Raw genomic sequence first — 27,973 nt, forward strand, 5'->3', positions numbered from 1 at the left:
ATTGCACTCGGAATGTGGCGCATGTTTGGTTGAGATAGCTTGGTTGGAAGAGATGGGTATTGTATGAACTACGAAATCTAACATGACAGTCCCCATATTAAAATCTCACCGTTCTTAACTAATACATGCTCCCAGCTGTAAGTTCGATGTGAACAAGTCCTTATCACCTAGTTTGCAACTGATACAACCCACTCCTCTCCCATTGAGTCTGGAAAACGTCCACCGTGTCTATAGCGGACATAATGTCTGCTAATCACCTGTTCTTCCCAAGAATCCCGACTTTCGAGTCTCCTTTGTGCCATCCTCCAAAAAAATGTGGAGATCATAGGGTCGTTGGTTCAAATTGTGCACAGTTTATTTACAGACCACGCGTGAATGGTTTATACCGAGAGCATAAGATGCAGTAAGGAGCCATTAGCGGGATTCTTACTTGAGTTCTCGAAATCTGCATAAAAAAGGGGGAAATAACAGTGTTAATAGAATGTATGCATACATTTGGTGTATATATAAACTGTCATTTCTGGTCACGAGATCATGTTAAGTAGAACGGGAAATTGTTAATAAGCAGAACCTTCAGAAAATATCCATATCCATGGGACTAACAAGCACTCCATCATCATCCCATTGTGCATTCTTGGCTTTTGGATCTTTTCCAACCAACTGAAGTGGGACATCTAATGTTGGTGGGCTCTGCAACATAAGGCGGCATGCATGGCGTGTAAACATTGTAATCAAGCTTTTCTAAATCGCTATCAGTAGCATGAAAGCTTAGAAGCAAGTATGTGTTTTAGAAACAAGAGAGAAAAGTTCAATCCCCGTAACATTGACAGAAGTACTACCATGCAGCGTATCAGAGGCCAATTGATTCCACGGAAAAAGGGGTGTTGCTTGATCTCACTGGCACCACTTTTTGATCCTAAACGGCTGCCAGGGTCTCTGTTCAGCAATGCATTCATCAACTGCCTTGCTGCAAGACTAACCTGTAACGACAAGAAGCCAAAAAAGAGAGAACCAAATCAATTGCCACATGGCTCGGACGTTAAATAATAAAATGAAACTTGGGGCATTGTACTACAACTCCCAGCATGCTTATTGCTTAGGCTACAGCTCATTCAGTCGGGTTTTCTTTGTTTCTCATTGACAACTGGTATTACTGTTGTCGACCAAATAACAGGTATCATATTTAGAACAGAACTCATCATGCTAACATGAATAGATAAGACAGTACCAGTCAATTGATCTAGACGGTTTGTACATAAGAATGTTAATGATAAACCAAAGACATTAAACAACGATGATCCATTAACAATGTAAAATGTTACCGGAATGCTGCTTGGAAAGGTAAGATCTTTGTGCAAGATGTTGGCAAATGTTTTCTGCCTATTCTTTCCCCTAAAAGGTGTACGACCATAGAGCATCTCATACAATAAAATACCTGAAAAAAAAAAAACAAATGCAACTAAGATCGTATACGTTGGAGGCTAAGCTACACAATGCATTGTAACCAGGGAAGCAAAACAAGACCCTACAAGGGAAAAAGGAGTGCAACCTAATTTCTGCATACATCAATGTTTTAAGTTCCCAGTAGAAAAGCATATATCATTCCATGTCTCTTGGGTATATAATTTACAACATATATTATCTCAAGCATGACGGAAATTTAAATTTCATTCTACCTCCCCATCATATAATAGGACATCATGCACAGTAATGGAATAGCTATGGAAACGAGTAATTAATGAGAATTTTGAAGGGCAAGCCCAATACTAAGCGATCAATTAGTCCAAAAATTGTTCATAGGCCACCAAACTCTGCTGCTTGCCTATTGCCAGTAATCGTTGTAAAGGAGGCATGAAATGTGTATAATGCACAATCTGGGATACATATCTATGGTCGTGTTGGTAATGCAATGAACAGTATGCTCAATGAAGGAAAAGCTATATTGTGATGTCAGGTGTGAGGCATCTTGTTTAACATAAAACTTGCAGCTTCAGATGCATTATAGAATCAAATAAACTGAGAAGCACATAAGACGACATTCCAAAAGGAAGAATGAGGAAAAAGAATAGCCAATAATCACAACACATGAACGCACACCCTGCTTTTGCTATCATATGCTCACTATGTGCTTACCAAGAGCCCACCAGTCAATAGCGCTACTGTGGCCAGTACCAGTTATAATTTCCTGAAATCAAGTAACCTATAAGAACTCTGAATATAAATGGGCAGGCAAATTTCTTAAATGTAATTGACTTGTGGATCAAACTTCCCAAGCACTATCAAGGATTGTTAATTGGTATTGCTTTATCTAATACAGAGAAGAAAATAATTTAACTATCATGAGGCGAATAACATTAAGCATGAAGGAAAAATGACCATACAGGAGCAATGTACTCTTCAGTTCCGACAAAAGAATTTGACTGGCTTGACGGTTCTGCAACAAATATTGGCGGCGGCTGGCTTCTAGATCTTCTCCGATTATTAGCCGGAGGTTGTATAATCTGCATGACATCATAATCTTTTTATAAAATTATAAAAGCAGTCAACTGTTGAACATGTGGCACATGTTCAATTATTGGAAATCACCTCTCCACATATTTGTTTAACTCTTTTTTTCTACATAAAAGCAGTCAACAAAACCAATTATGACTCATCTTAAGATTTTTTGTTTTAACAAAGGGCATAAATCCATGCTTAAGGACTACCCATGGGAGTTGTTTAGCTTCTTTTTTTTATAAAAGCAGTCAACATAACCAATTATGACTCATATTAAGATTTTTTGTTTTAACAAAGGCCATTAATCCATGCTTAAGGACTAAAGTACAAATACCCTGTGAGCATGTATCCAATAGGGAGTAAAATCTGATATATGGCAGCCATGTGCAAACATACTTGGGGTTTACATGATGCCATAAGCGATAGATCAAAGTCTGTTAAAACAATGTGCCCATCCTTTTGGAGTAAAATATTTTCAGGCTTCAGGTCCCGATAAATTATTCCTGTATGAGATCAACATGAAAATAAGGTCTTATAAGCACTAAAACGAACCAAAAAATTGTAGAACCCATATAATTGATGATAACTAAAACATACAAATCACGTATGCCCACATGCCCACAGATCAATCAGTTTGCTTTGTTTTAATCATCAGAGAAATGAGAACACTCATTATGAACTTATAGTCTTGTAACAATTCACAAGCACATTCTAACACCTAAGGGGCATAAGTTTCAGTTTTTTCATCTCCATCTAACAACATCAGCTCATACTCTTCTATCTCCATAGTCGATCTCAATAAATAGTCGGCTAGTAGCTTAATTCTTCAACCAAAATCTCTAACTCCATCTCTCTTTTTTCTTTAATGAGAAGAATTTACCATTAATACAGGAAAATAGTATGATAGCAGCAACTTGGATGGTGATTTTTACACTATTGAAGCACAAAAATTTATGAGGAAGTCATCCAGAGAACTGAAAATTTTAACAGTCAGAACCACAGCATTTTATATTTTCAGTTAATAAAGGTACCTAAGCAATGAAGATACTCCAATCCGATGACAACCTCTGCTGCATAGAACCTGCAGAGGTAATGACAATTTTTTTTTTGATAAGGCACAATATATTCAAACAAGAGCAATGATCTCCGAATATCACAAGAAATGAGCAGGCACCAGCACTATGAAACACTAATATGGCAGACTAGGGTACCTCGCAGATTCCTCCTTAAGAGACTTCATGGGCTGCTTGTCAAGCAAGGAAAATAACTCTCCCCCAGCATAGAAGTCTGTTATCAAACAAACATGCGTAGAAGTCTGACGAGTAAAAGAGACATCAGTTAACCATGATAATAAGACTCCAGAATTGAAGAAAGAATGGGCAATCTTCAGTGGTCGCATCAAAGAGAAGTTACATAAACTAGATGGACCCCCTCTACGGGTTTAACCAAGCTGATAGAAAAGTCAATATGTAAAAAAATCAAAATAGTATGTCTGTCGAAGTTTTTAATGTGTGAACTGAGAGCATCTAAAAATGAGAAGACCTGAAAGGATTTTTGGTATAAGTGGAATGATCTCCCACATTTTGAAATTTCGTTTTTTTTTTTCATGTTTTTGAGGTAATATGGCTGTGGATTGTCCTGGAAAGGCGTGCATTCTCAGATTTGTTATGTTGTTGTGGAGCTTCCAAGGTTGGCTAAAGGACAGTTTTGCTTGGAGCCTTGGACGGAGCAGCTCTTCCCCAAATTCAATCTTAATGTTGGTTTGTTTTTGTTTTGGAATGCTTTATATTTTTATTGGCTTTGTTTTCGTGGCCTTTTTTTTTCATACGCTCGCCAGGACAAGTTTGTAACCAGATGCTTTCCTCCACAATAAGTGATGGTATATTAATTATTTTTGGGGAAGAATTATTTTCCAATAAAAAAAAAATTGGGGGAAGAAAGATAAGGAAAGACAATACCTGAAAGGACGTGTATAGTGTGGGAAGAAATGGATGATCCAATAATGAAATGATTTCCCTTTCAACGCATGCTCGGTGAACCTGCGCAACAATCAAATTCATAGATGGACCATTTTGCAAAATCAGCGATATGAAGCAGCAGTAATTCTACTGCACAAGCTTTAATTTGAATACATTAGCTTTTTGGGAACTATTTTCTGCTTTTCCAAAAGTGTTTTAGACAAGGAATATTGACATCTAAAATAAAAACCATATGACACCGTATTTGAGGAGTGTAATGCTGTAAAAGCAATCAACTAGATGCTTAAATCAATCGAGCCACTTATCTATGAAGTATGAACCGACCAGATTTACAACATACTTGAATGTGAGAAAAGTCACAGACTGTTCAATTTTTTTCCATACATATAAATATACCTTGTTGCGATTTAACATCATAGACTTTTCCATTGCCTTCATAGCGTACAGTTCACCGGAACCTTTTAGTTCCACCAAATGAACACTGAACACATGGAGCGAACAATTTGGTCAAGGCACAAACTAATAAATTCGAGAATTCGTCTATGAAAATAAAATTTTAATAAAATTTGCATATATTCAGTCAACTATTTCAATCAAGATAAGAAAAATAGTACAACCTGCCAGTATCACCACACCCTAGAGGTTTTACAGGAACAAAATGTTGCAAGCCCATTTTTTCTCCTTGTGAAGTGATCTGCAAAACAAAAAACGAACGAACGGATGACACTCCCAGCCAGGGAGAAGAGGAAGGGAAAAAAATTTCTGGAGCCTTTTTTAGTAGAATATCAGCAATTAAACATAACCATAAAATAGTACTGCAAACCATCTCTCACCAGAATATTGTAAAATAAAACGCCATTTTGTGAAAATAAACATATATAACGAAATATTAATGAATAGATTCAGTGTTGGAGTGGGAACATAATACAGCTAAAAAGAACAAGAATACATATTTGTTTTAAGCCGTAAAAAGGCATATATTTCTCTCCAACAGCCTCAAGAATGCATAAAATATGAATTTGCAATGTGGAAGTGCCAGCAAAAGTTTTCCGTTAGCACAAACAGTGGAATGAAGTTACATACGTTAGGTTAAAAAAATTAATCTTCCTAAGTGGTACCTTTTGTATAGCCATCCAAGAAGAACTATCCCTTTTGTGAGGCAGGGGAACGACGGGTTGAGAATGAATTGCCCACAAATCCTCTGGCCTCTGGATAATTATCATATGAAAGTTGCATCAGTTGTGATTTGACATGATTACTGAAATAATAGCAGATTCAAATCCTTCAATGACACAAATTGAGGAAACTAGTGGAAGCTAACCATACAAAGGATGGAAACATTTACCAAATAATTGATGAAGGAACTTCTTACACTAAAAGCATTTAAAATCAGATATGTTAATTGTTAATATAAACACTGATTTCATTAATTTTTTAGAAAGAAGGTTCAGGAGGCATCTTCCCAGTCGCATGATGTGGACAGTTGACCAAGTTGCCAAATGAGCTTGAAGCTTGTATCTAAAAATGATTTTCAGAAATGCACAAATTAGGATGTGAAATTACTAATGCAAGGCCTAAAGGATTTTTTATGCTTAGAGTAAAAGAAAGGGCTATTTTAACTTCTCTGTGAGAAAGCTCTAAGATTGTCTAGCTCTCGGTAAATATAGATAATGCATATAAGAGGGCAACCATATTATCCTGTTAAGTAGCCATGGCTGATTGACACATGAATCCTCAAAAGTCAGAAGAATAAAGTTTTCATCAAAGAAAAACACTTGGCTAGTTAACATCCCAAATGTAGAGCAAAAAGGAGAGTACCTTACCAAGTTGGCATCAGGAAGTTCCCGAACAGCTTCATCAACATTTTCTGCAGTAGCTTTAACCTGATAAAAAGAAACATTTTAATAAGCATAAGAATGTATATTATGAGAAAATAAAATCAGATCCAAGCATCAGAAATAAATTATATGTATTATCGTCCGAAACTTCTATGCAATCACAAGATATTCCTAGATGACCATGATATTATATGACCATGTCACTTCATAAGACCAAGGTATCAAGATTATGGACCAATCAGCATACAAATATGTAGGCCATATGGAAAATGAATACCAGCTTTGCACTTTGTAGCTCTGTTCTCTCTGAAAGGCGATTGCGCAGGGGTTCCACATGATCACTTCCGTCTAGTTGAACACCAATGAAGTATTGTAGCTCGCTCTGCACAACCAAAAAGGAACTCAAAAGAATAGGTTAAAAGAAACTTGCAGCATAATTTATTTGACCTGATATGGCTATCTAAAAAATAACCTTTTGGTCACGCATAGGCTGCAAGTGGAATAGGTTCCAGAATTTTTTTCCTGCAAATAAAAAAATTTATAAAATTCACAATGGTAATAGAAGAAGTAAACTATTCTGTCTTCAGTAAGGATTGTGTCTTTATCTTCAAGAATTGCATACCACAACCAACATACCATAGGTCATAGTATGCTTACACCATCAGGAAACTGAATGCAATTACTTACCGCACTTAGTATAATTGATCAATTGAACAGTGATTTCCCTTTGTTCTCTTATAGCATCTCTAATCTTTGAGACAGTTGCTTGATCTGTTTCAGGTCCTTGAAGAAATCTGTATTACTTTAAACATCAGCACGGAATCAAGTTGTTGAAAAAAAGTGTTCCAAGTAAAACCTTATAGAACTCATTCATAATAAATAACATATCAGGCTTGAGGGCTGTTTTTTTACTTCAAAATGTGGGAGAAATAACTGTCACAAGATGGATTCATAAACAACGGAAAATTGCATGTACCGGCAGTTTCTTCCCAAAATTTCTTCACGGGTATATCCTGTCAACTCCAGAAAGCTATCAGATGCAAATATCTGCACTCAATTATCAACGAGTCACGTTGTCATATAGTCGGCACTATCTCTGAACTGTAGATTTACTTATGTAAATAGCTTTGCAAAGTAATAAAATACAAAGTCATGGTGCATACGGTGATAAAATTGTTTATAATAGAGAACATACATAGGAAATGACCCAGCAATCTAGTAAGAACCAAAGAAAGCAAGTTGCAGGAAATCATCGTCGATAGCAATAAGCTATATCAGCAAGCAAATATTTTACATATGCTACGAACTTAACTTATTTGATTGAATATTAATTCTTAGCCCTGGCCTTCTATACATTTTCAATGAGTCTCAGGACCAAATTATATCAATTTTTTTACATATCTGTGTAAATGTCACACCCAGTGCTTGAGGCTCTGTAGTCTGAACCGGTGATGCCTAGAAGCAACATTACTATTACACCAAGGTTCTCCCTCCTTGTGATTGTGTATTAAAAGAAGGATCAGTGCACAGAATGATGTGAAGAAAACTGTGTTCAGGCTTCTTACAGAAGAAAGCAGAATCAGTTAAATTAATTACTGTCAGCCTTTAGTTATATCGTCATTCCTTGTGTAGTTTACATGAATATATTCTATGGTTTGATTTCTCACTATCTATGTCACACCAGCTTAGCTAACTGTAAGAACTTCAAGCTTACAATAGGGTTATCAGGAAGTCTAGGATCTGTGATCACAAAGTTTTTTTCAATGCGCTCCAGTGTTGTCGCTAGATCAATGCCTTGGCGTATGTCCCTCTCTCTCTCAGCACGATCCCAACTGTCAGTGCGTTCTAATTCCTTGGTCATCAACACCTCTGGTTCTGGTTCAAAACTTGGTTGCTGCTCATTCTTTCCTGCAGTGGTTAAAGACCTCCTTTTAAACCTGCAAGAGAATCCATGATGTTATACAACATGCGATATCTACTCGGTTAGAGTGCTCCCATAAAACACCCACAATTGTGATAAAAGAAATAAAGGAGGAGCTAGTATCTCAACTTGATAATAATAAATTGTGCAAACTTCTTACTATTCTAGAATATGGTGGCAATCGTTCATGTAGCAAGAAAGCAAAGTGCAAATACAAGGAAGACCAATGGGATTCAAATTAGAAAGACTCACCCCATCAAGGAAATGCGACCTGATATTCTAGATTTCTTTCCAGATTCCAGGGAAGACCTTGTTCTGTAATCCGATTGAGGTGTTTGGCTACCAAGATTGTTCACGTTCTCAAGCTCGACAGATTTAGGAAGAATATAATCAAGGCCGAATTTCTCTTGCTCTTCTTGCTTGCCAGAAGAGTAGTGACTTGTAGCCAAAATGTGAGATCTTGGATGTTTCACTGTTTGGACAACCTCAGTGATGGATCCTAAAGCCTTCTCCCTCTGTCGAGCTGGTAAATGGAATGTGCGCGTTAGAGATGTAAGAATTCATGCAAAAGAAAGTTCATTTTGGAAATTCACTTACCATCATAACGAATTAAGGACTTATGCAGTCCATTTGGGCGTAGTGCCTTGTCATTTACCCCTTCTGTATATTTGCTAACCTCAACCTGCATTCTGCAACACCAATGTTGAACATTGAAAAGAAAGGAAAAAAATGGAATAATTTGTTGAAAACATTACACTTACACATGCAATATATTCATAGCCAAACTGGATTAATTTGATCTTATTAGCGTCATACCGGTAACCATCACACAATTCAAGTGTTTATTTTCTTGAAATTCATAACACTCGCACTTCCATTTCTGTGCACTTCTGCCTTTCTATTTTTCCTGTTGTTTGAAAAGCTAATTCTAGATTATTGACCACAATTATACTCTGGACATATTGAGCTCAATCACCCACAAACAGTACAAAAGAAAGAGAGGGAAAAGAAAGAGACCCAATAAATTTGATGACATTGCCAGAGCCATCTTTGATAGGAGTGACAGTAAGGAGATTCCAAAAAGGAGTGCCGTCCTTCTTGTAGTTCAAGAGCCTGCCACAGTAGCTGCTTCGATTCCTCACAGCGTCTCTTATTTTTTCCACCTCATTCTCATCTGTTTCTGGGCCCTGAAGAAACCGACTGCCACCACAGCAATCAAACCAAGATAGGATAATTCAGCATTGATTGTCATAGTATAGACTAGAGAGGGAAGGGACTTGTGGGTTAAAGAATCCCTGCTGAGAGAGAGAGTTCTCACCAATTCCTCCCAATGACTTCCTTGGATGAATAACCAGTCATGCTAAAGAATCCACTGCTGGCGTACATTATGGGACAGTCTGGTTTTGTGGCGTCGGAGACAACGAAAGTTTGTTGCAGCGTTGCCAAGGCAGATTTCAACTCCTGTGATACCCTTGGGAACACCCCACCTGCTTCGGATTCCTCTGATGTTCTTGATTCGGCAGCGAACCTATACCTATCCGAGGATGACTTCAGCTGGTTGCTTTGGTGCTCTACAAGTCCATGTCTTTCAGCCGTTTCCGGGGGAATTTCATCAGAAGCTGCTGCTGCTTGGAGGTTTGAAGACTTTCCTGTTTCAAAGGCCATCCACTTGTTCAAGGGCGTCCTGTTACTCGTTGAACTATCGGCTCCAGTACTCCCTGTTGGCTGCTCAAAGACCTCCATTGACGCAGAGAACCAATCAACCTACATCACGAATGGAAGAAACAATGTTAAAAGAACATATTTGACAGACTTTCTGATGTACTCTGCAACAGATACAGATTCGGCACAAAAGCTATTGCAGCAGAAAGTTCTCACTGTTGGAGATTGACACGAGCTCAAACTTCAAACTAGTGCCCCTATGACCATTCCATTGCTATAGTACAGCAACTTTGAGCCACAAGTGGGCAAGAAATGAACTTTATGCAGCGGCTAGGCTTAAAATTATCTTCAACGTGGCCCTTGAGCTTCTATTGACGTCTAATGTGTGGGAAGATAGTGCTTTATAATTTTCACCAGTCGGGCAGTAACCACCATAAGTGGGCATGGGCATGGGCATATCAGCATATGTATGAACCGACAATCACTTCTGGAATATGATTGTTCGTGTTAAGATTAGGAAATAGAATTTATGAGGCTACAAAGCAGCGATGTGGCATTGTTTGAGGATAAATTTCGCCATCACCTTGAATATTTTGTTTGTTTCTTTCCTCTTTGGAAAAATTGGTACATAACCTATATATATATGACCCACTCAACAAGGGGAAAAAAGTAAACAAAAATAATAATAAAGGACCACACCATACGAAGCTACTGTCGTGTGTCTTGTATAACTTCTACCAAGCCCAGTAGCCCACTATATGAAGAGGACAAAGTATGTAACCCTATTTGAATTTTGAAGGAGTTGTGTTTCTTTTATTACCACGCGTGAAAAGTTTTTGAACAAATAAATTGATAACTATTATGATGAGTGATTTTTTAAAAAAATTTCATAGAAACTAATAATTTTAATAGGGTTTTTAGTAAAATAATGAATAATGTTATATATGAGTTAAATTATATTTATAAATTCTCTTATTACATCTTAAATTTATATTTTAGTTTCTCTATTTTATTAATATCATATCTTACTTGAAAATAATTATTTATAACTTATATGTTGAGTTTATATTTTTTTAAGAACGATAAGTTTTAATTAATATTTCTCATTTTCTTAAAATTTTTGCTTTTTATTAATAAGAAAATTTATAAACTCAATTAAATTATGATAAGGCTTTTCCTCGATTAAACTTACTTCATTCAATTAATTGCTTTTAAATTTTTTTATCATCATGTGTCAAATAATTAAGCACGGATCATAATAAGTAAATAATCGGTAACATAAGCCAATGTGTGGGTGGTATTTAAAGAAACCAATTCATAATTATGATGATGAGTGAATAATTTATTTTAATTTTTATTCAAACTATTTATTTAAAAGATATACTTTTATTTTGTACATAACCTTCATGTAAAAGAAAAAACATTACCATATGTGATTTAAATTAAAATTTACAGATTTTTCTAACCTCAAATAATATTGATTGTGCCAAAAAAGTTAGATTTTATTTTTTCTTTTCTTTTTTCAAAATATAATAGGTTACTTAAAAAAATTCCGTTTATATGTTGAATTAATTCGAAAATAAGACGGTTAAGTTGAGAAACATGTATATTGCGTTTAATAAACCAACAAGAGTTGGCTTGGTTGGTAATTAACTGGATTAAGCATATGTGTGACCAAGATTCAATTCCAACCTCAAACATGATTCTTTGTGGTATTTCAAAAAAAATGTATATTGCGCTTAATAAAATACTAATTTATTTAATTTTTCTCGTCTATAGCTTAGTTTTACCTTCTATTTTTTTTGTTAAGAAAATTATAAATACTAATTAATTGAATGGATATTTATATACTTTATATGATTTTTATAAGTTAGAAGAAAAAAATAAATTTTTTTAATTGTCCTTATTTATTTAAATTAGATGAGAATTCCAACTCATTTTATAAATTAACATTATCATACTTAATCAATTATGTTTTAATACCTCTAGGGACATATGTCAATCAATTAAGTACCAAAAAATACACATGTCAATGAATATAAATACTCTGTGTGTCATTGGAATAAAGCTTGTTTTGGACATTAGAAGCAATTGGATTGTAGCCTACTTGGTGAATCTTTCTGGGGCTAAATATATGGACTCGGTAGATTTTAATTTTGGTTTTCGTTGGGAATAAAATCCTTGTGATCACAACTGAGTTTTGCTTTAATTTACTTTGTCGTCAAGTGAAAAATTTATGTGCACGCAGTCTGGATTGACATGACATAGGCTACGATGCAAGTTTAAACCTATTGGGATTAGTGTGAAGAGGACACGAATTTGGTACCTTGTTCTTATTCTTGTTAGCCTAGTAGTAGAGTATTTGCTAGACAAGGTTCTCTCTTCTCTCGCACTAATCATAATAATAAATATAGCTTATTTAAAAAATGTGTTCTTTTTGATAAGTAAGTAAAGTGGCCGCAAGGCCGGCTCTTGGGCCAAGCACTCAAAAGCACCCAAAGCAAGGGCTTTGGACATCAGGCCAGTCTAAGGTACCAAAATTTTTATTACTAAACTCTTAACTCAAGTGTTATTAAACACATATTAAAACCCGTCTAAAATGCACATTTCTTTCCAAGGCTTTTAGGAGTTCCTTACACACTTTCTTTATAGCTATTGTTTGACTGCTTTTGTTAGCTTTTCCCGATGTAGGATAACTCTCCACTCAAATAATTTCCTCTCTTGGGCCTACCACATGCCATCTCTGTCAACATCTCTCATTCAGTTTCACTTTAAAATTTCATTTTTTTTATCAGTATACATTATTTTATATACATTAATTTGGATATTGAATTTAACTACTCATTTTTGTTTCACTAGTACTATTGTAAGTAAATTTAATTTTTTTCATGACAAATAATTCATGCTAATTTTGCTTCCATAACAAAATGAGATCTATATCCACTCAAGTTATCAATTATATATACTATATAACTGTGTTTCTAGTCATGTACACACATAAATTTATAATTAAGTACAAAATTAATTAATTATACTATTATTATTCTTTGTGAATAAATTAATCATTTAAAAATGTGCTATTCAACATTTTATTTTTTGGCCATCCGATCGAACCTTTAAAAATTATTGTCACTCTTCTCTTCCTAACAGAAGAAAGCAAGTAAGTACCCTCTCACTTTGCTATTTTTTTCAATGGGACACCATTTTATTGTGCTTCTTTGGACATCAAAATAACTAGGGTCGGCCTTGAAAGTGGGGACTCGAACTTGTTACTTCTTAAAACGTAAAACTTACGTATATTTTTGTTTAGGTAAACGGGGTAGGTGCTCTACTCGAACTTTTTTTTTTATTGAAACGTGTAATTTATGTCCTATTATAAGGACTCATGGATTTATCCATATGAATTGAGTTGCCATGAGAATTGAAAAATCAAATTCGAGTTTTTTGCCCTTAACTCGAGATTCAATATAGCTGACTTGACATAAGTACATCTGAGAAATTGTACATAATTGGAATTTAAAAATAATTTGTAGGGGCTACTCAATCTATCAGATCAGTAATAGGGTTTATGTGTGTGTTTACGTAAGAAGTAAGAAAGTAACAATTGTGATATTGTCAAAATGGTACAGAAGTGAGATATTTTTGAAGGCATTTTATGCCAAAAATGTCTACTTCACTAGTGACGCTTGGAACAGTTATGGCCAGAAGAACATGTGTGGACCTGGTATGTCATATGTGGTCTTAGCTTGCCCTGCCAAGTTTATGTGGCGTCCATTTTTGACACATAATTTCATGATGTAAAGAACAATATATTTGATGTAAATTGTCTTGGTATGAAATTATTTAACTTAATTAGATAGTAGAAGATAAATATCCTTGGTCGACAAGTGATGCTACGCAGTCATCAAACATTTCATGGATGGACTTGAACTTGAACCCTAAACTCTTCAACTTGGAAGTGTCGAAGTCGTACCAAGGTCGATTCAGTTGCTCAAACCTGAAAATGAAAGCCAAAATATGTATATATAAATAGTCATTGATTCATGGCAACAACATTTAATATAATTTGAATTTGAATTTGAATATTACTAATCAGAAATAGAAATGGACCCACCCCTTTGGGATATTGGGAAGCCATGCATAACGGGATGATAAGAAGGACGCTAGCTGATTATTGTCCATCACTGTAGAGTTACATAAGTATCGGCCCTGAGCAGCTTCATGCTCGTATACAAGAATGTGACAGAGGGCAATGTCATCAACGTGGACATATCCCATCCTTCCATGCCACATAAATTGCAGGGTTTCCCCTGTAAATTATTAATTATTGATTAAATTAAGGGAATTGATGAGACAATTAATAATTAATTAGATAGCTCGAATTCATTCATTTATATATTGATTTCATTTTGAAGGAAGAAAGAAAGAGAGATAGATGTAAAATAAATAATTTCAAGAACCTTTAAGCAAGCCGAGGACATCTGATGCAGTAAAACATAAATCAGGTGGCAAACTAGGCCCAATAGCAAACGAAGGTAGAACAGTGACTAAATCAATCCCATTTTCCTCGCAGAATTTCCATGCCGCCTTCTCAGAAAGGGTTTTCGACAAGGCGTACCAGATCTGGCTTTTTTAAAATTAAAATAAAAAAAAATTTACATGAGCAGATGTTAGATTAATGTCTCAAATAATAATCAAACAGAGAATACACAAATAGGTATATATATGTGTGTGTGTATATATATATATACACATATTTTGTTGACCTGTAGCCTCTCGCATAATTCAATGGAGCTCCAATATGATTCGTCAAGCGGTACATGAGGGTCAAAGTCATCTCGTACCCTCACAGTTGATGAGGAAGAGGTGAGAACAACACGTCTTAGAGTTGGGTTCTTCTGGCATGAACGCAGCACATTCAAGGTTCCCTCAACAGCTGGTTCCAGGATTTCTGCCTGCAAATAAGAATTAATGAATGAATATCCAATAAAAGCAAATTAATTACTTAATTTTTCTAATTATGAACTGAATTAAGAAAGAGGATCAATTAATTTAACAATGATGCGTGCCTTTGGATCGGAACAAGGCTTGAGGACAGGTGAAGCTGTGTGGAAGACACCATGGCATCCCATGATTGCATCGTCAAAGCTTCCCTCTTCCATCAAATCAGCCCTCACTAGTCGGAGTCTCTCCTCCGCTCCTTCTAGCCTCCATAGATGCCCTAACTTCCTCTCGTTTCCTGATTATTTTTTAATTTTATTAGTAAAATCTGTTTAGTTTAATTATTAATTAAGGTACTTGTAACTTACTAACTTTGTAAGCGAGAGACTAGAGAGATGATATATACCTGGATCTCTAACCGTCCCAATCACATGGTACCCAGCTAAGAGCAGACGTTTAACCAGCCAGGAAGCCAGAAAGCCAGAGGCACCTGTGATGCACACTTTACCTTTTACGTTACTATCCATGATCAAACTAACACCAGCAATATTAATCCTTCATGAGAACCAAGACTGAATGTCACATATATTTATATATACAACCCTCGATCTTCAATTCAATTCTTAAGAGGGTTACAAAGAATCTCAAGCATCAATCAAAGCTTATGTAATGTAGAGAATTGGAGTTCGGTGAGCCACTGTCTTCTTGTTACGAATTCCATATATATAAACTAAATGATAAGTATAATTATATTATGTCACGCAATGAAGAGAAGAACTAGGAATTGGAAGCCACCACCAGCTGGCCTTACATATGATATGATATGAGTTCTATTACATATACTTACACTTAGTGAGGAGTGGCGGTTTTAAAATTTATGTAGCGGAAACGTGTCCTGCATTCTTTTAGTTTTACAACTGAGAGAAAAAGTAGGCAAGTCAGCCAATCAATGCTTTAGGTGAGTGCAAACTGTACTCCACCAAAACCATAAATTTACATACTGGCACATCACGTAAACACTAAGCAAGCAAACAGCATTGGGCCATCACCACTGTCATAGCCCACTCTTGAGTTACGCTCACATTTGCTTTTCATCTCGAATTGGGCTGCTTGTTAAATCTTTTGGGCTTATACTTGCAGTTCGAATCGAACATTCTCTAGAACCCGTTTGCAGTGGCCGGTTTAGCAAAGCAAAATGCCAAAATCGACCTGGTAACACAAGTAGGCAGCGCGGATGTCCAAGACTTGTGACGGAAGGGAAGTCTTCCACTGATCAGTCAGGTTGTTGTTTCTTGGAGCAAACGTTATTTTTAAGGTTAGAGCTTTGCAACTGCTTCAATTTCCGCTTGATATGGTGAAGTTTTGCTTTTCAGTAAGTAGAGTTTTCTAGGTGTACTCGGTCTCTGCCATCTCCTCCTTACTTTCCTAGGTTGAATTCGATGGATACCGGAGGCAATTCTCTGCCCTCGGGGCCAGATGGGGTGAAGAGAAAGGTGTGCTATTTCTAAGACCCAGAAGTTGGGAACTACTATTACGGCCAGGGCCACCCTATGAAGCCTCACCGCATCCGTATGACCCACGCCCTCCTTGCCCACTACGGACTCCTCCAAGACATGCAAGTTCTCAAGCCCTTGCCTGCTAAGGAGACCTCTGGGGCTTTCAAGCCGACGATTATATCTCGTTCCTTCGTAGCATTACCCCCGAAACCCAGCAGGATCAGCTCCGCCAGCTCAAGCGATTTAATGTCGGCGGGGATTGCCCTGTCTTCGATGGCCTCTACCTCTACTCCTTCTGTCAAACTTATGCCGGCGGCTCTGTCGGTGGTGCTGTCAAGCTCAACCATGGCTGCGATATCGCCATCAATTGGGCGGGTGGCCTTCATCATGCTAAGAAGTGTGAGGCTTCTTGCTTCTGTTATGTAATAAATGATATTGTCCTCGCCATTCTGGAGCTCCTCAAGCGACACGAGGTCTTTTATTGCTTTCTCTCTTTAGTACTGTAGGTTGATAAACGGATTTTAGTTCTATGTTAAAGGGACACGTGTCTCCCAATGTTATTAAAACCAACTTGGACATCTACCCGGGCAAGGACGGGTCACTGGTTCATTTACTGGGTCAAGGATTTAACCGCGATTCAATTAATAAATAAAAAAATATATTATAATTAAACTCATTGGCGGACCTACCTTAGATGGACTGGGGGCACAAACCCCAATGAATTTCCGAATTTCGCATTACGTATATATGTGTTTTTGATACATATGCCCTTAGTAAAAAAAAAAAGGACCCCAATTCATTAAAGTTTACTAAGTAATTTTGACCTAACCCTTCTAAGTTTTAGGCCCTAACTCCACTTTATTATGTGTCATTTACCTTGTAAAGTCCAATTGTCCAAGCCCCTCAGTCTAAAACCCAACTTTATTGTGTGTCATTTACCTTATCAAGCCCACTAAGTAATTTTGACTCAACCATCCTAAGTCCTATAAAATTTTGAATGATTGTATCATATGTTACGTAGAAAATTGAGTTGATTGGAACTATTATTAATGTTGTGATATCACACTCAAAATATGAAAATTTACAGAAAACAATTGTGATAAAATATAATGTATTTTTTTGTTGTTTTGAAATATTATTAACGTGTTTTTGTGTTTTTTGTTTATATTTAAAAATCCATTATATAAAGAACCCCAAAAAAAAAATTTCAATGGCAATGTCCCCGAACCCCAACGTCATTTTTGTGCTCTCAGTGATCACAATTCCTGGGTTCGCCACTGATTAAACATAATGCTAAAAAAAAAAAAACCAAAATAATGAAATGTGATCATCCAAAAAAATGTGTGTAATATTGACATTTAACAATGTAATAATAATATATTAGATTCACATATTAATTATATTGATATATTTTGATAAGTGATAATTAATATACATAATATATTGATATTATAATATTATATGTAAAACAAATGAAATACATGTAATGAAATTACAAAAGAATTCAATGTTTTATAGTCATTTAACTCTAAAAAATAACCTCTACAGTTCATGTAAAACTGACCGGGTCATCGGATTTCAGGTCCAACCATCTGATTCTCACTGGGTCACATGCTCTAACATATTGACAAAATCATACCGGTTTGGTGGCCGGTCACCGGTTTTCCGGTCCGACCGGCTTATTAGATTGTGATTTTTCATGAATTCTTGAATTGTCTTGCAGGTGTTTTGTATGTGGATATTGATATCCACCATGGAGATGGAGTAGAGGAGGCATTTTACACTACTGATAGAGCATGACAGTTTCATTCCACAAATTCGGGGATTATTTTCCTGGTACAGGCGATGCACGTGATATTGGCTATGGGAAGGGAAATACTATTCCCTTAATGTTCCATTGGATGATGGAATTGATGATGACAGTTATCATTTCTTGTTTAAACCAATCATTGGAAAAGTTATGGAAATTTTCAGGCCTGGTGAGTGGTGCCGTGGTTCTCCAGTGTGTGGCGGACTCCTTGTCTGGGGATAGGTTAGGGTGCTTCAATCTTTCAATCAAAGGCCATGCTGAGTGTGTCAAATTTTTTAGATCATTCAATGTTCCATTGCTGCTGGTAGGCGGGGGTGGGTATACCATTCGGAATGTTGCTCGTTCCTGGTGCTATGAGGTATAGTTTTCTATCACTATTCTAAATTCGACTGATCAGCATGCTGTTATAGACAAGGCTTCTCCAAATGTAGGTTATTTTTGGTAGTATGATGCCACTTAAAAGGGTTTATCGTTTGTGCAGAAGATGCACTTGGTTTTGTCATCGTTGTCAATGTCTTTTCATCAGAAACTAGCTAGGTAATTCTTTGGAAAGGAATAATGATGTCCGTGAGCGGTACTATTTCTGTTGTTGCCCAATATATGCCTTGGGATCATGTTTTAGTATTGCTATAACGACAGCTTTGTCAGCTACCTGATTTAGGTGTTCATTTTCTTTCCATCTTTGTCTGTCTTCGTTTCCCATAATATGTCACAAATCATTGGATTTTTATATGGTCAAAGGTGTACCTGATATTTGCAAGGGAAGATGAGGTTAATCAGCTTAAATTCATTGAATTGCTGCTATGTCACATTGTCTACTTGTTTCTTGGAATATTTTATATTCAATGTGTAGAAAATTTGCCTTTGAACTTTAACTAATTATTTAGCTATTCCCTGTTATGTGTCATATGTAAGTCAGACAGGGGTTGCTCTCGGGAAGGAAATTGATGACAATATGCCCCAACATGAATACTATGAATATTTTGGTCCGGACTATACTCTTCATGTTGCCCCTAGTAATATGGAAAATAAAAATTCTCGCCAATTACTTGAAGAAATACGGGACAAGCTTCTCGATAATCTTTCAAAGCTTCAGCATGCATGCACGCAGTGTCCAATCCCAAGAAACACCACCTGATACAAAAGCTTCCCGAGGTATTTTTGCTAGTTTTTATTTGCTTTTTGTCTTTTTTTTTTGACTTAGGGTGCAACCACGTGTCTTCATTCGTGCTATCTCCTCACATTGTTTCTTTCACTCAATATGAGAGATTCAAATAAGGTGTTGTATGCTGTCATGTATTCCAAAGAAGAAAAAGATGTTTATGCTGTAATCAATATTTATATACTATTTTTGTCACCAAAAATTGACCCAAGATGGTAACGAGTTGTAGTTGTGCCAAGACTTACAGTTTCCTACACTAATTTGAATGAAATGCACCGAATGTAAATAAGACTTCTATCTAGACGATTGAACGAACTATCTTGGGACCTCGATAGTTTTAGGTTCCCCAACTCCACTGTAGTGCATTTTGTTGAGATTGGAATGAAAAAAAATAAATAAACACCAAGAACAATTTACACAACGATGGTTGATATTGAAACTTGACAAGGAATAAATACAAAGAAATTTGGAATGAACAAGATGATATTTGCTAGAAATTGACAAGGATTTGGAAAGTAATTAGAATACTCGGAAGCTTGAAAGTGTCTTTGGGCTTGAGTTTTTTGTCTGTCTGTTTGACTGTTTTTGTTTGTTGTTGTTGATTGTGTGTGTTTCTTGTTCTGTCTGTCTACCGGCTTTTATAAACCATGTCTTGCGCGAAATTCTCCCTCCGTAGATCATGATCTTGTTGCAGTTATCCCCTCATTTGTGTCACGTTCTGTCAGTTAGAAGTCACTACTTCATATCAGTTTTTCCTTTACTTTTCTCATAGGCTGTCACGTTGACCACCTTGTTGTAACTGCCACAACTTCTTCCACTTTACACGGAATATTTTCAACACACTCTTTCTTGAGCCATGCTTCTCAGCAATTGGGTTTCTCTTCCTCTCCAATATGGGCTTATAGGTTACATCATTCCAAATCATTAGGTCCAATATATTTTTGGTGCCAACAACTATGTTGTTTTGAAAAACGTCAATGCATTTCTCCAGTATGGGGGTTTGGAGGTGAACGTTGTCTTGGATGATTCGGGCTTGTGCTGAAAAGGATTGTCGACAATACAAGCTCTATTATCAAGTTGGAGTGAAAAAAGGATAAAAGACAGGCAAAAAAGGACTCGAGCAATGTTAATTAAAAAGGATTTGTTGTTAGCATCATATGAAGAACATCCTTTTAGGTGGGATTAAACATAGTACACAGGATCATGGTCACCTCGAGTCTAGATATTTGTATAGGTATATGTATGGATAAATATATTTTTCCTATGTTTTAACTAGTTTGGTATTGTTTCTTGATGATCCTCCAACTTTTCATTTCTAAGCCCCTTTAGTTGCCAAACACAGGTCCAGCACATGGAACATAAAGATAATTAGTACTTTTGTAACATGTCATTGGTGGCTTTGCATTTTTTGTTTTTTCGCTTGTCGATTCTTTGGCAATGGCTTTATGAGGATAGCAATGGGATGGCTGTACTTTCCTCTGTAGATCTATGCGGGCACTGATGTTGGCATGTAGCTCTTCTTGTAACCATGATATTGTCTATCGCTGGCGGCACATGTTCCTTTCTTATTGGGGGGTTAGAGGGAAAATAATGTAACAGTGTCCCCATTGCCATGATCCTATTTTTTGTAAATTGTTTTCCACGTCATACATATTGCCGCTAGTATGCCCTAATCTAGTTCTAGCTTTTTATGTGGTGCATCATTGAAATTAAACTAGCTCCATGTACTTTATAATATTCCATTTGATTGTCTGGAAATATTCTACTTGTTGAGTCACCACTACTGCCATTGCTGTTTGGAGAGGTCACTGGAGATGGGTTTTCGTTAATTTTTTAAATTATGTCGTGCTTGGATCAACCCATAAACTTTATGTTTGTGATTAAAGATATGGTGGCGTCGAATCCTGGGAAGGAATTTTCGGCCCACAGATTTATGTTGTTTACACTTTTTCTTTTTCTTTTTTTTATTAAATGTAGTTTTTGTTTAGTGTTTTAACTTAATCTGATTTAAATTTTTAATTGTATTAATTAATATTTTTTTTACTTAATTACACATATCTTTGTTTTTTGTTAGCCACGTTATTAACTCCTTCAAATTTGGACGGTTTATTAGCAGTCAACAATTACATGGGCACGTTGACTGCCCTAAAAAAGCTAAATCTAACCGATTGTGCAATTTGGAACAAATTGAAACTTTGGTGTATCAAATTGGCATAAAAAATCTTTAGTTATGCAAATTGAACATGAAAAATCTTTTAGTGATCAAAAGTGATATTCATTAAATTTATATTATTAAAATTGTGGGGTCCACATTAGTTCTTGTAAAAAGTCAAAAAGTTAATGATCATGTGGGCCCCACAAGTAAAAAAAATAAAAAATAATTTGAAATGTATCCGCTAAATAAGCTCCTACAAGGAGCTTCTACAACGGTTCCGTTGCAGCCGCTACACCAAATGAACAATGGTGTCGTCAGTGGAACCGCTTCCGATTCCGCTACACCAAACAGACAGTACATCAAACGACATTTGTTTGGTAATAACTTCTAAACTACAGTTGATTATGTCTGCTACGCTTACTGACAACGTGCTTCCCACTGCCATTTTCAAATTCCTCTTCTAAAATGACTGGCCTGTTGCTTCCACTCTTGTTCATTTTTAGATGATTGACATGCCAAGTTATTGGGTCAGAAAAAGGTTACATTACGTTCAAACGACATTTTTTTGGTAACTTTCAAAGTCAAAACTACAGTTGATTATGTTGATCAAATCAAATATCCAAACTAAACTAAACTAAACTAAACAATTAATCAATCAACCAACAATATCAAAGCGATAAAAGGGACAACACACAATGATATATGTGATTCGGCACGCGAAGGTTTACGTCCACCGGCAGAGAAAATCAATTTCATTATATGGGAGAAGTTTACAAACAAGAGGCCATCCAATACATGTAGAACAAGTCTACTCTAGATGTTATATTGTTAAACTCTCTCAATTAGAAAACCAATGGATGAGACAACAAATAAAAGAATCTGACTTACCCACAAGGCAATCAGAATCCCATGAGCCGCTCTTTTGCTTATCTCTTGAATCCCTTCACTCTTTCTCAAATGTTCCCTTTTTTCTTTTCTTTTTTTTTTGCTTAGAGCACGAGGTGTCCTGTGAGGGCCTCAACTGTGGGAAGCACCTTTAAGCCCGTACCACAACGTTCTCTCTGTTTTTCTTTGTAGACGACGCCCCTAAACTAAATTGGGTCGAAATCCTACAAATCTCCTATTTATGTAAGGCATCAAAACAGTTTGGCTCGATAGACCCCGATCGATCGGCCCATGGTCCTGATCGATCGGGAAACACAACTATTTTCAAAAACTCGCTCTTGGGTAAGTACTATCGGGACAAATAGATATGTGTCCGCACAGTCAACCCAAAAAACACCAAAACAAGCCTAATTTCCCCAGATTATGCCATGATCATGTGGAAAGCTGTCTTATGAGCAGGCTCCATGAAAATTTATCGTCTTCAAATAGCACAAGGAAACAAAAATCGTGCTACAGCATTACTGCTGGCATAAGTAGATTCTTCAGCAAAATCATGTTTATTGATTTCGCGGTAGAAGCGGAAGTGCACGCTTATCATGAAAGTTAAACACTTATGCGACCTAAAGCCGAAAAGGCTACACAAAAAGAAAAAATAGGAAACAACTAAACTAATCTGCCAGTTAAAGGAGGCCCTTTCAAAATTAATAAAATCCGAGAGTTAGATATTTTTTGTTAATTTTCATGGAATCAACCGTCAGAATATCTTTCGACGAGTTCTTCCAAACAAAAAGATTTAAAATGTCCTGACATGCCTTTCACCTTAGATCCTTATATCAGTTTCTTTACAGGAGAACACATTTTCCTTTCCTGTGCTCTACAGCCCACCATGCTCGACATCTCAGCACTTTTGATGAGTGACACAACATGGAGCCAATACCTTCAAGAGTGAGGTCATCCCGGGTAGATGTCAGCCAGGTGCCTGCATAGTGTTTCAGTTGCCTAGCACCACTAAAAGTAGAAAAATATCTACCAGTCCGTGTGACGTTCTCTTTGATTGTTTCAGCAGACATTATATGAAGCATCTCTTCATCGTCGATCATAGCCATGGCCTTCACATGGAAATGTTACTTTAGGGATTCTCTAGTTTCTAGAGCACTGCATTCAGCAAAGGAAAGGAGAAAAAAAAATCAGCTAACATGAGAAATGCAACATTTGAGCTACAACTACAAATAAGGGAAACAAGAGCTAGGTTATAAAAACAAGGTGCTTATACTCGATGTAAAGGATTCATTTGATATGATATAAAAGAAGAATATGATGATTACTAGGGGAGTTCATAACATTACTTGCGTGTAACAGTTATACATTCTCTGTCTAAAAGGCCAACTAGATGCCTTTTGTGGACTTCAGCATGCTCCAAAACAACCGGAACTTGGCTCATGCCAAGCCTGTCCATGATCATTTGAGCAGAAAGAAGGTCCATATTTGGTATGGCAGTCCATGATACTTGACATCTTTCACCATTTGATGAACACATTTCAGATACTAAAATATCCTGCAACAAGAAGAGTTATAAGTGATGATACATGGTTGCATATGTCGAAAAAAGGATGTGTATTGGATATGTATTTTTCATTAATCTAGTGTTAACGTCAAGTATAAGGAGTTGAAAACATTAGTCCATCGAAGGTCCAAGCTTGTTTTGTGAAGTAGAGGTAAAGGTAAACAACTCCCCTTGCACACAAGGCTTCTCTAGTGATTGCGGGGTTGCAAAGTCCCACATACCGCAGAGATATAATAGCCCTGGTTACACATAAGTAGCCTGCGAAGACTTTGCAAAAAGTAACTAACGATAATGTTGAGTGCCAACATCAATAGGGCCTGTTATTCTCTTCTTGTTTCCTCTGCTTTCCTCATCTTTCTTCCCCCTAATTATAATGCCATTTAATTCTTTCCAGCTCAAAATAAAGAAAAATCACATAAATATCAGTTGCCGACATAATAAATCATTATTGTTATATTCTATTGCTCCTTATCTACTTCATCATTTGCTTGATGATTCTTCAAGATAAAATTTAATTTGTTCTCTCCTTGACATATCATTTACTTCGCAACTGGAATTTCAAAAGTACTTGATTTACATCATGTCATCAACTTACAATAAAATTTTGTTCAAATGCTTTGCTACAGATATATGATAACCATACCTTGAGTTTACCGCGTTTGGCTTTTGCAACTGTACTGAATTCTCTAATATCAGTAAGCGTCAGCAAACCAATCAAAAAATTGTCATCATCAACAATCATTGCACAAGACTGCTTCTCAACTAGCATAAGATTCACTGCTTCCGTAAGTGAAGAGGACATCAGAACGGTGACATATCTTGTTCTCATGGCTTCTGAAACAAGAATTTTCTTCCCAATTGATATTTGACAACTACTAGAATCATCCATGCACAGTGAGCATTCAATTTCGCAAAGGTTGGTCGAGTAAGGTGCCTCTTTGGAAACAGAAAAACCCGAAGATAGTTGCTGCGTCAAATAATTCTGATTTTCTTTAAGTTTTCCAATCTCTTTGACATCCTTTCGTGTTGTTTGCCCAGATGTAATCAAAGAGGAAAACCCCACAGCTCCAAGTAGTGGTAAAACAATCCGATAGTCCTGTGTCAGTTCAAACAACAGCAGAACTGCAGTAAGAGGTACCTGACACACTCCAGCAAGGGTAGCAGCCATTCCAACCTGCAAAATGTAGTTCCCAAGACATACATAATTTCAAATACTTTTGATTTTTGGATTCCACATCCTTTTTTTCCTCCAAAATAGAAAATTAATTCGAAATATATTGCAACTTAAGTTTAAAGCATAAAAATGGTATGCAGAATTTAAAATAAAATGACCAGGCCATATGCTTGGGGCGACGCCACTTCCAAGATGGAAAGATCAAATGTTGGATATGACTGAGAGACTGCAAAACTAATAATTTTCCCATATGCCATTCCCGTTGCAGCGCCAATAAAAAGAGAAGGGGCATAGTAGCCTCCTACTAAGCCAGAAGCACGGGACAGAGAAGTTGCAAAAATCTTGACAGCCACCAGCTGGAGCAATAGCTCAGCGGAGAGGCCTTTCACGAACGGTCGAGATTCCAACAAGATGTCAACGTTCTCAAATCCCCAGTAAAGGATTTCAGGATATGCTAATGCTATTGTTCCAACAGCTAGGCCACCCAACACAGGCACTGCAGCTTTTGGTATCCTGAGGACCTTCTGAAGATTCTCAACAATTACCAACATGTATGATGTGCTTCTAGATAAGGTCAATGACACCAAGCCGCATACAATACCCAGCAGCAAGTACAGTGGGAGTTCTGAAATAAGAAGAAATGCTCTAAATGTAAATTTCATAATACTTCGAAATTCATAAGAAAAAGTTCTGGGTTATGCCATTATAGGAGGTTTATTAAACTGAACTGAGTTTGAATAAGTCATCAAAAACATTATCAGTTTTTTTATGCTAAGAGTAGCCGATGCTCGATTACAACTAGTTGTTTATTCCCATTCACAATGCATATGAAGCGAAGAAAGTAGTGGAATCAACAGGTCTGGTGGGTGCTTGTGTAAAGTTTTATAGGCAGGAAAAATGATAAGTCTACCACTAGGAGAGCGGAAATCATAATCTGGGACCTTGAAGGCTGGTTCCGAACCAAGACCGGCTTCTGACACTACAGAAGCTATTACAGCAGAGAGTATAACCATAGAGGTTGTATTGGTAAGTGACAGGGCTGAATCTGATGGTGCTGGCCATAAGACTGACTCCACAGCAAAAAAACAGCCAGCAACAGCGGCATTGAATCCTGTGGACAAAAAGAAACAAGTAACTTGAATAAAGAGAACACAAATGCATTAATAATTGGCACTAAGAAGAGGAACATACCAGAAGAGATTCCAGCAGCAGAGCCTGCGGCCAAGAGGGACAGCTTTCTTTGAGAACTTTTATCAAACAAAGAGCCAATTCCCTTGGCAATGGATGTGCCAATCTCGACACTAGGTCCTTCCGGCCCCAATGAGTTACCAGTGCCGAGAGTGACACAGGCGGCCAACGCCTTCAAAAAGGGTCCAAGTGCAGGCTTCATGTAACCATCGGGAAGGGACGGATATTCTCGAAGCAAATTCAACAAGCCTACAATGAAGCCGCCACAAGCGGGCACCAAAATTACTCGAGCCCACACGGCCCGGATGGGCTCCTCTCTCAGCCAGGAGGCACCTCGATAGGGAATCCCATCCCAGAAGAAGTCGCGTATATCATGGACGGCGTTGTTAAAGAGCACCACACCGATACCTGTGAGAACACCCACCAAGCAAGACGATATTATTGCGGAATTGATCAGTTCTGACGGTTGTTGATTGATTTCATTCGTCTCCTCGGACTCGGGCTTTCTACGTTCAGGTTCAGGCTGTAGCTGAGAATTCGGAGGCCTCCAAACACTAGTTATCCCCAACTCTTTTTTGTAGCGTTTTCGGTATGTGGACAGAGAGAAGGAAGAGCACAAGAAGTTCAATGATAAAGAAGAACAAGGTATTAGAGAAGGGATTTCGCTGACATGCTTCTGTGAACCCAGCAAGTGCACGAATGCACAGTCCATGGTCTCCCGCTACAGGCTTTGCCTATTTTTCGTTCGCCATCCCTATCCATCTAATATATATCCAAAGACACGTTGAGTTTTTTAAATTTTCCTAATCAATATTCACCGACTTGTTGATTTTTTTTATAAAAAAAATGTCGATTTGTTTAATTAACTATTATTTTATTATTTTTGTTTAGGCAAATTGGGAGTGTAATTGGAATTTGGAATGGTAATTGCTAAATGCACATGAGTTTTGCTAAATGTACATGATGTGCCAAATATATATATACATTTGCACATCCTTTATACATAAGTTCATCCCATTTTGAGTTGATTAAGAGTTGATATTGCCTAAGAAAGTTATATTTGCATATTGTAGGTGTCAAGGCAAGAAAGGAAGGAAAAGAGTGCAAAATGAAGATTTTTACTCCAGAACCGATTTCCGATCGATCGGATCAATTCCCGATCGATCGGACCTGCCAAAACAGCCTTGAATTCATGTAGACAGATTGTATTTCCGATCGATCGGACACTGTTCCGATCGATCGGAGGTACTATTCACAGCACGCGCAGTTTTGCGAAAAAGTTCCGAATTCACTTGTTTTTAAGCCAAAACGACCCCAACTTGTTTTGAAAACGACATAAGAGTTTGGGGAAGTATAAAAGGGCATAAAATAGGGTTTTGGGGGAGTTCTTGGAGGGTTTTTCATTCTACCACCATTGGAGAGCTTTGAACCACCATTGGGGCTTGGAGAAGAAGAGGGTCTACAAGGGGGTTTTCTCTCTCCTTTTCTATCATAGTTTCTATGGTTGATTTCCTTTGTTTAATGATGTATTTTGCTTCCATGAGTGGCTAGATTTCTTACTAGGGACTTAATGTAACCAAACCTTGAAGATTCAATAAACTTGGTTTCCTTATTTCTTGATTTCTCTCTCTCTCTTGATTGTCTATGGGTGTGATTAATGCTTTTGAATGTTTGGCCATCATTCAATTGATTTGTTGCCTAG

At 36.9% G+C, this 27,973-nt stretch overlaps 3 protein-coding genes and 1 pseudogene across 4 annotated transcripts; 1 reads left to right on the forward strand and 3 right to left on the reverse strand.

Moving 5' to 3' along the window:
• Positions 1–62: 62 nt before the first annotated feature.
• On the reverse strand, positions 63–10,271 carry LOC120003051 (phototropin-2). 2 transcript variants are annotated; one of them, XM_038851948.1, is made up of 24 exons: positions 10,113–10,271; positions 9,553–9,998; positions 9,252–9,434; positions 8,832–8,923; positions 8,487–8,757; positions 8,028–8,250; positions 7,290–7,360; positions 7,001–7,107; positions 6,786–6,835; positions 6,591–6,695; positions 6,299–6,358; positions 5,594–5,683; positions 5,093–5,169; positions 4,872–4,956; positions 4,455–4,535; positions 3,708–3,811; positions 3,528–3,577; positions 2,893–2,999; positions 2,382–2,501; positions 2,134–2,185; positions 1,323–1,435; positions 840–980; positions 572–690; positions 63–445 (listed from the first exon to the last, which is right to left on the reverse strand). In XM_038851948.1, the coding sequence occupies exons 2-23, from the start codon at positions 9,975–9,977 to the stop codon at positions 574–576; spliced, it is 2,724 nt and encodes a 907-aa protein (XP_038707876.1). In that variant the 5' UTR covers positions 9,978–9,998; positions 10,113–10,271; the 3' UTR covers positions 63–445; positions 572–573. The 2 variants fall into 2 exon arrangements, with proteins under 2 accessions (XP_038707876.1, XP_038707875.1); XM_038851947.1 differs by having other exon boundaries at positions 10,097–10,267.
• Positions 10,272–13,748: 3,477 nt separating this feature from the next.
• Positions 13,749–15,370, reverse strand: LOC120003053 (tetraketide alpha-pyrone reductase 1). Its single transcript, XM_038851950.1, has 6 exons — positions 15,244–15,370; positions 14,966–15,135; positions 14,663–14,851; positions 14,357–14,519; positions 14,011–14,206; positions 13,749–13,893 (listed from the first exon to the last, which is right to left on the reverse strand). The coding sequence occupies exons 1-6, from the start codon at positions 15,362–15,364 to the stop codon at positions 13,749–13,751; spliced, it is 984 nt and encodes a 327-aa protein (XP_038707878.1). The 5' UTR covers positions 15,365–15,370.
• A 683-nt stretch (positions 15,371–16,053) lies between these two features.
• On the forward strand, positions 16,054–20,901 carry LOC120002660 (annotated as a pseudogene).
• A 2,118-nt stretch (positions 20,902–23,019) lies between these two features.
• LOC120001770 (chloride channel protein CLC-e-like) lies at positions 23,020–26,987 on the reverse strand. Its single transcript, XM_038850230.1, has 6 exons — positions 26,275–26,987; positions 25,994–26,194; positions 25,242–25,708; positions 24,553–25,083; positions 23,692–23,900; positions 23,020–23,500 (listed from the first exon to the last, which is right to left on the reverse strand). The coding sequence occupies exons 1-6, from the start codon at positions 26,981–26,983 to the stop codon at positions 23,470–23,472; spliced, it is 2,148 nt and encodes a 715-aa protein (XP_038706158.1). The 5' UTR covers positions 26,984–26,987; the 3' UTR covers positions 23,020–23,469.
• Between the last annotated feature and the right edge of the window lie 986 nt (positions 26,988–27,973).

The sequence above is a fragment of the Tripterygium wilfordii genome, chromosome 7 (assembly GCF_013401445.1).
Source record: "Tripterygium wilfordii isolate XIE 37 chromosome 7, ASM1340144v1, whole genome shotgun sequence".
In the NCBI taxonomy this organism is placed as follows: domain Eukaryota; kingdom Viridiplantae; phylum Streptophyta; class Magnoliopsida; order Celastrales; family Celastraceae; genus Tripterygium; species Tripterygium wilfordii.